Source organism: Camelina sativa, chromosome 4 (assembly GCF_000633955.1).
Source record: "Camelina sativa cultivar DH55 chromosome 4, Cs, whole genome shotgun sequence".
NCBI classification, from domain to species: Eukaryota; Viridiplantae; Streptophyta; class Magnoliopsida; order Brassicales; family Brassicaceae; genus Camelina; species Camelina sativa.
In genome coordinates, this window is record NC_025688.1 from 28455078 (window position 1) to 28463751 (window position 8674).

At 33.8% G+C, this 8674-nt stretch overlaps 2 protein-coding genes across 3 annotated transcripts in view; both read right to left on the reverse strand.

Moving 5' to 3' along the window:
• On the reverse strand, positions 601-1451 carry LOC104784413. Its single transcript, XM_010509442.1, has 2 exons — positions 1280-1451; positions 601-980 (listed from the first exon to the last, which is right to left on the reverse strand). Exons 1-2 carry the CDS (start codon positions 1449-1451, stop codon positions 601-603), a joined length of 552 nt encoding a protein of 183 aa, XP_010507744.1.
• Positions 5827-8674, reverse strand: part of LOC104783048 (E3 ubiquitin-protein ligase BRE1-like 1) — a 13213-nt gene continuing 10365 nt past the window's right edge. For both annotated transcript variants that reach the window (XM_010508133.2, XM_019245086.1), the window contains 9 exons: positions 8508-8579; positions 8181-8257; positions 7612-7806; positions 7395-7467; positions 7216-7302; positions 6859-6996; positions 6575-6777; positions 6325-6490; positions 5827-6182 (listed from right to left, as the gene is read on the reverse strand). In XM_010508133.2, coding sequence (XP_010506435.1) covers positions 6051-6182; positions 6325-6490; positions 6575-6777; positions 6859-6996; positions 7216-7302; positions 7395-7467; positions 7612-7806; positions 8181-8257; positions 8508-8579 — 1143 coding nt within the window. In that variant the 3' untranslated portion in view covers positions 5827-6050. The remainder of the gene's footprint in view (positions 6183-6324; positions 6491-6574; positions 6778-6858; positions 6997-7215; positions 7303-7394; positions 7468-7611; positions 7807-8180; positions 8258-8507; positions 8580-8674) is intronic.

Genomic DNA, 8674 nt, shown 5'->3' on the forward strand with positions numbered 1-8674 from the left:
TTTTTTTTTTTTTTTTTTTTGTAAAGAAACGGGTACGTTTTGATTTTCTAGAAAAAAGTGTGTTTGTCTAATAGAAATGTGACAAGAGAGGATGTTAAGAAGTCGCAGAATATGACTATAATGGAGTCTACGAAAAAATGAACCAAAACAAAAAATTGTAATCAAACCCAATTGTTTGTTTAACACTCGGTCAACATATTGTCATTCTTTTTTCTGTACAGTCTTATATAGTAATAGCTAGAATTTGGAAATTTCCCGTTTTTTTCTCGAGTTTTAATTTGTGTAATATAAATGTCATGTATGGAGGGACGTACTATTTTTCCCTTAGAACTATTGTATCATGTCAGTTCCTCATTGATCTTTGATCTCTTACCAGTTCTCCTTCAGACTTATATTCTCCACCTATTTCCCCCCGAATCCATACTTCTCCGTCTATTTTCCCACCGAACTGGGTTTACACGATTTTGGGACTAAACCCGATAGAAACCCATGTTAAACGGGTATGAAACCAATTTATAACCCGGGTAACATATACAACCCGACCCGAATTCTTCTTCTTCTATTTTAAAACGGTAAACCCCAACAACTGCAAGCTTCGTCTCAAAACGGTTTGTTGGGTTTGGAGGTAGAAGATGATGATGTCCTGGTTTTGGCAAACTCAATCAGGTCTTTGAATAGGATATCCTCTGGTTTATCATCTTTCTTGGGTGGTGTAACAGGAGCAGCAGCAGATGCTGTTGGATTCAGAGAGAGATTCCGGGATTGTTCCACAAGATCATCATATGAAGAATCAGAGCCACTGCTTGACTGTTGGGGAACATTATGCTGGAAGTAATCTGGCCTCTTGTTGGTTCTAGCATACATTGATGTTGGATACTTCCTTGTTTCCTGAGTATCCCATGGAGCAGGAGGCAATTGCTCAGTTTGGTCATAAACTGGTTTGGTGAACAAAGCTTGCTCAGGGGATTTGCTCCGGGGAACTGGTTAATCGAAAACATGAGCCGAAGAGTCCATGTGTGATGATTGGGAAGTACTCGGAGGCTTTACACTCTCTGAGGTTCCTTGAGGTTTGTAGACATCACCACTGAGGAAGTCCATAGTGCCAGAATGAACATGTACTGGCCTCATAGAAGGTGGTGGAGGAGGAAAAATAGGGTTGAAATTCCTTGATCCAGTCCCTCATGCACTTTCTCTTTTCGACCTGCAGAGATGAGTTGAATAAAATTTTGGGAATCCAAGTCTTGGGATTCAACTGATATGAGCAAGGAATGGGCATTACCTATAAGGCTATAAGCTAGCTGAGCAAAATCATCATCTGACTCATCTTGATTGATGTTAACAAGCGGAATTGGAGTGGGAGCTGTTGTAGGAGCAGAGTTTCCCTTTGTCTTATCATCATGGTGCCGAATAACACTCTGCAAATCGTCGTTCAGTGCTAATCCTTGACACATAAGTTCCTCATCTCTCGATGACCAGGTCCGGGAATAAACACCATCGCAAGCGCCCAAGAGAGAAGAGATCCGAAAAGAGCAAAGGGGAATACAATTTTAGGGATCTCGAGAGAGCAAAGGGGAAAAATCGATTTGGGATTTTTTTTTGATTTTTAGGATTAGTTAGGTTTAGTTATGTAATCGAGTTGTAATCCGGTTTAATAGGGTTTAATTTGGTTAACAAGGTTCGTTTGTTGGTTAATCAAAATAGTAAACCGTTAAAACCAAGACGATGGAAAATTAGATGAGAAGTTTAAGTTCGATGGGGATATAGACGAAGAAGTATGGATTCGGAGGGAAATAGGCGGAGGATATAAGTCCGAAGGAGAACTGGTAAGAGATCAAAGATCGATGGGAAACTGACACGATACGATAGTTCTGAAGGAGAAATAGTACGTCAGTCCGTCATGTATGTTTGTTGTAATATACCTTTTAAAAGTTTATCATCCATATGTTTTGAGTCAAAATTTCGTTCTTATACTTGGTTTCACAAAATACATGACGATGCAGTCCTTTTCTCTAGTTATCTACTCTCTAATCGAATGGAGTAGTAAACTAGGAATTGATTCATTTTTAACAAAATATACATTTACGTTAGTAATTTTTTTTGATATACTTATGTAACATTCACTTGTTGACAAAGATCATTATATTGTTCACTTATTACCAACAACATTGAACATGCATATTTGTAAAGGGTTTCATTAATGATTAACGCAGTAACACGTAACCCACGTTCTTGGCCTAGCTAGTTTTTATAACTAACTTTTTCTTTTCGGATTAATATGTCATATATAGTGTGTGAGGTTTTGATGAGATGATGATTGTGAAAATTGACAGTGAAGAGGACAAACTTTTGCTGAATTATTTATTGTTTTAAAACATATTCTAGGTATTGGAAAATAACATGAGTCACATGGTGATGATGTCTTTAAATATTTTCTAGTATATTAAGATTTTTTACATTTTCATTAATTTATTTTCTTATAGTGTTTTTACTTTGTTTGTTTGTCCACTTCTTTAATATTCGTCAAAAGTGAAAGAATATAAACTGTAATAAGGTGATTGCTTTTGGCCAACACCTTACTTTGTTCACCACTATGAGGCAATTTAAGACTGTTATTGTTATTGATTCCCAAACATATTGGACCCTTAGATTTGAGAGTGACAAATAACTTTTGTTATATATGAATTTTTTTTTTATTTGACAATACTTTTTTGTCATAACACATAACAGTAATTAAATGGCAAAATAAGTGAAACCCCACTACGTACATGAAACGATTTCCTCATAGATAGGTTACTAAATAAAAAACAAACTCCACATCAACCTCGTCGTTATACATTGTTTTTCAGATATAGATTTATCGTCCACAGTCAAATTCGGATTCACTCCTATGTTTTTGATTTAGTGGGAAATTTTAGAACTCGTCCTTTTATATCGAATGTGAAGAAAGGTTAAATTTATAATTGCCTCTTGACAATCGTAATAATATTCGAATATACATATATATATATATATATATATATATATATACTGATTTGGTGAGACATAGGGATAGTTGGAGACAGGTCATTAAATAGAAACATAGTGGGTGTACAAGTGAGCTCACTATCATTATCTCAATACATAGTAATGATAATTAAACGTTGGGTTAATTTTCTATTTTTCTCATGATTTTAAGGTTTGAATGTTTATATGCTCTATACTTCTATGTAGACAATTACAACACATGCATACTCTCTCATGATTTTAAGGTTTGAATTGTATAAAAATAAGAACAAATTTTTAAATGAGGTGTGGTTTTGTGGTGTAATTGATAAGAAAAAGTTAACATTAAATGTTATTTAATATGTCTGAATAACTTTTAAAAAATCAGTTTACAAAAAAATGGAGGGAGTATTTAAGTACTATGAATAATTATTATCTATATCGTGTACTTCTATACATATATACACGTTACTCGTTAGGTAACGAACTTCCACAATTCCTAATCTACCATTTGTGTCTCTTGTTTGGATATTTCTGATTGTTATTGGATTATATATATTTTATATGTAAAAGACTTTGGTTATATATATATGAAGCATATAATATAATGTATTATATTATAAACACAGTCAGAGCAAAAAACTGAAGCTAGTAAACATTTCTAACCACACGTATATACAAATATTTAAGAATTAATTGACGAATATTAAGTCTAGTTCTGTAAGATACAATATGTCAAATGACGACAATAAAAATTATAGAAGTGACAATATATATGTAGAATACTTCCTTATAAATAAATAAATATATATGTATATACGTATGTACCTGGATCGTTTGGACGATACTCTGACTGACAAATTACAAGAGGGTGAATTCGTTGTTTGGCATCTTGTGGCATGCAAACCTAACTATGTGTACAGACTATTAATTAGTTTAGTCCAATATATTTATATATCTGCCACTATATATTATGGTTCCGTATTATTGGACGCTACGACTACTCTATTATTTCTGTTTCGTTTTTTTTTACTACTATTTATGTGTTAAACTACTAATGTCATCTATTTGTGAAAAATAATGAGAACCCTATGTACCAAGAGAAAGCAAATGATCTGGAATGTATAAATTAGTTTGAGTCTCTGAATTGTAATTTAGATTATAGTTACAAGATATACCCAATTAATGATTATTAAAAGAAACAGACGGGGTCTAGGATCAGCTTAATTCCCGTTGATTAATAATTAAGTAATTGAACGCAAACTTATTTACAGTTATTTGATCTGAAACAGATCTTGTCTCGTGAATTATCTTGGTAATGGTGATATCAATGTAAATTTGGAGTCGACAATAAGATTAAAGAAAATGGAGTGCTTTAGGGAAAAGTCATTAGATACTAAGTGTATGATTGTTTTCCTCTTTCGTCAATAATATGCTTTAGAAAGAGAAATGCAGGTTGACACAGTCTCTCTCTCTCTCTCTCTCACTTATTTTCTGTAACCTTATTTTCATTCTTGTTGATTTAAGCTAATTTTTTTACTCTTATTACACTTTTACACTAATAAAAACTCTGACGTAATATAATTTACATATATGTTTCGAAAACATATTGTAAAAGATACATGTTGGCTTTAAAACAATGTTTTCCGTTTTTAAATACTAGTATAATTTATGGACTAAGAACCAAATATATCGAGCCTTACTCATTATATCTAATGGAAAATCACATTTACTATATTTTCTATACGTGTGGAAAATCACATTTACATTTGAAACACGAATTATTTATCCTCAGACTTACATTCCTACTTTGTTCATGTATATTACACGTATTATTAAGAATTTGTTTTACTTTTTTTTTAACACAAACAAGAAAAACTTATTCTAAACACACACAAAATAAAAGAACATAACTCCTTTATTTTTCTTATACATTGTTATCTAGTCGGGAGTTCCCTTGTATGAAAACGTTTTTTCTTTCTGTCTTTCTATTGCTATAATTAATTATCTTGTTCGTGACGCAACCATATATTTCTACCTTTCAGCACTTAAGTCTTTTTAAAATCTGATTAGTGATACACATATTTATGTTATGTATATATAGATCGAGAGATAGAACCAGAATGGAGCTAAAACATGTGATCTTTATCTTTGGGAATAAAGTGGCTTAAAAAAGAACAAGCAATTAGAAAGAGCAAACTGAAAGCAGTAGTAGAATAATAAGAGGAAAATAATTAAGAGCATATGTTTCAAATAAATTAACTCTTTCTTTTTCACCTCTCAGCCATTTTTTTAAAGGAAGGAAAAGAGAAAAAGAACATGTGCGGCAATACCAATGATCATGTCTTAAGACAACAAGAAAAAAAAGAAAAACAGTGAAAAGAAAAATACCATTCCAAATTAAGTGTTGGTTCAAAAAGTTTTAAAGTATTTATGATGCTCTTAATAGTTTTTTTTTTTCTTAGCAAGAATTTTGTGTAGTCTTTTTTTTCTTTTATATAAAATCGACAATGAATGAAATGATTCAAGTCCTTTTCTTTTGTACAATGTCTAGTAGATCACTAGAATATGCGGGCGCTTCCAACACACTTCACTATATATGTTTTCAACAGTTTGTATCAGTTGTTGATCTATAGATTCATCCCAAATCGTACGAATGAACAGCCAAGATTTTTGCCACATCATGTTATCTAAATTGAGAATCGTAGAACATAACACACTATTTGATAATACAACTAAGAGGAAGAAAAAAAAAAGATTATTTAAAAATCAATTGCGGAAACCATGTTCCGAATTACAAACAAAAAAGGAAGGATCATCATCACCAAGACATAAACCCTAAAAGAGTGTTAAGATTTTTACCTATTTTCTCTATCACATGATCAAAATCCCACAATGTTATCTTCAAAAACTCTGATTTGCCTTATCCCATTATTCTTCATGATCTTTCCCAATACAAAAACGATTGTAATAATTACAGAGAGATCTAATGTTTTATCTATATGAAAAGAAGTCCCTGTGGTTTCACAGTATCGTCATACATCTATGCTCACAGCGTTTCGGTTCAGTCAGATGTAGATAGGTTTAATATCATTCGGTCCAAAACTGGCTGAGCATGTCGGACACTTTTTCTGTCGAGTTCCTGTGAGCTTTTGCACACATGGGTTGCAAAACAAGTGGTAGCATTTCGTGATCACCACCTAGTTTTATGAGAACAAAATACCAAAACCAATCAGAACACACGCAGTTTTGATTCAAGATTCAAATAAAAAAAAGTCAGTAACATCATGATTTAAGCATCTTGCTGAAGTCTAAACAATGGAGAGTAGTGAGTCCCCTTACCTCTTTTGGGCGATCGTTGCAGGCCTTACACTTTAGAATTTCTTTGAATTCACCGAGTTCTTGTCGGAGCTTTTGAATGGCCGATGATCCTTCTATGAGAGATCGAAGACGAGAAACTTTCTTTTTGGCGATTTCCATTTCCTCCTCTATCCTTCTTTTATTAAACCTGACATATGCAGAAGATAATGATAAGCTGCTCATCACCAACACTGTTTTATGACGGAGAAGTGGGAGGGAACAATTGATTTACCTTTCAATTTCCAGTTCCAGCTCCAATGCCCCATAATCCACCCGACTTTGCTCAACTTTTGAATGTGACTCCTCCAACCTTGACCTAGCTTGTTCCAAGCCATTCCCAATGTCTGCACGTTTCTTTTGCAGATTTTCATGAGTAACAGACTTTTGATATCTATCTTCCGCTAGTTTCTGAAACTGATCTGTGCAGAACCTCAACTGCAAGAAAAGGCACCTTCATGTCAAAGTCTCATGATAAGGGGTCGTACAATTTGTGTATACAGGTACACACAGATATACCTGATCTTCAATTCTTGAGGATTTCTTGGATAAGAAACTAGCAGATGCACTGCCTTGCTGTATATCCTTATCCATAATATATTTATCAATAAGCAGCATATCTTGCATCTGCCTTGAAGTTATGCCTTCCAAGAAAAGCTGAAACAACAATGGGCGAGCATAAAAAATTACATCTCATAGTCGGATCCAAGTAACAAACCATCCTTATTTCATGATATTCTTGCATAACATATAAGGTATAACAACAGAAATTGGCCCATGCCATTAACACAATCCATCAATCTCCAACTTATTGTAACACTAGTAGATACACGTGTAAGTGTAAAATTTAGAGGAACAAGAGTTTGGAATAAACACCTTGATGTTATAGTCATCTCTCTCTGTAACTTGAATCAAAAGCTGTTGGTTTTGTGGTACAATGTCTTCGTAGGCACTTCCAATTGCCTAAAAGAAGATAGTTACTGTAAATCGATACCCAACATCAAGGTTTTTAAAATATGTTATAAACAAAGAAACAAGAAATTTCATACGCAAACCTGTATTTCAGAAAGGTATGTTCCATGTTCTTCATGTTTAGACTTCAAGATATCAGAATGCTTTGCGACATCCCTGAAACAAACAAGACCTATCCATGTCAAGAAAACGGTCTCAAAGAATTCCTATCGAAGAACAATCCGCAGAAAGATTTCGATGAATATCAGTGGTCTTCTACATAGCAGAGGAGAGTGCATGAAACGAGTTTGAATTATTTACCGTTTACAATCATCCATTTTCTGCCTTAAATCAGCAATCTCAGCTTCGGCAGCAGCCAACATTTGTTGGGAAACTGCCTCCGCTTCATTTGCTGCCTTAACGCGCAACTCCAAATTTTGCTCATCAAGGGAGGATTTTAAACTTTGAACATGAGCCCAAGCCCTATACTCCCGTTCCTTAGCTTCAGCTATGTCCCTGCCACAGCACAATATCCCAGTGATACTTAGGGAAATGCACCAAGCGCATAACAATAACGTGTGTTCAGCCTAGATACGAATATATAAAAATATAATAACACCCAAAAGAGAATTTCATCTGATGGAAGTGTAAAAATGGATAAGATATTTGTGAAGAATAAATTAGCAAAGTGAACATAAGTTCCTTCAGAACGCAAGAAAAGTTAGCAGCAAATTTTCACCAAGATTGGATAGCTCAGTCTAAAGGCAAGATTGATAACACTATTATACTACATATATGGCCACAACGTAGGGGAAGGTAAGAAAACTTTTCTCTAACAATTAAAATCGTAGATAGCGACCACTGGATTTGTTACATATAGTTGAGCTTACCTCGGATCGGTGGTCTCACGTTTATACATCTCCAGAAACAACTTCAACTCCTCATGACTGTTCTTCAAATCACGAACCTGCATGACAGACTCATATTACTTGAAAGTAAAGAACATAACAACTGCCTCTTTGCCAACCAAAAACTACTACAAAATTTAACAAATTTAACAAATTTTACATTGCTAATTGTCTTTTTCCAATTCTTTATCCAAGAAATGTATTTTTAAACAAGTTTGACATTATGCAAATAACGATAACCGATATCAATACCGTCAACACATAAGAGATGGGCAGTACACTGAAAAAGGTAAATATAATGCATCATACCGTAGCATTCAGGTCACCTAGCTGAGAAGCATAATCAGCTGATCTCAAATGCAATGCTTCACATTCTCTTGTCTGTTCACCAATTAGGCTTATTAAGTAAGAAAAACATAAACTGTAACAGCATACATCATTCACTGTTCAGCATATTTTTGGGTCAAAACACTGAT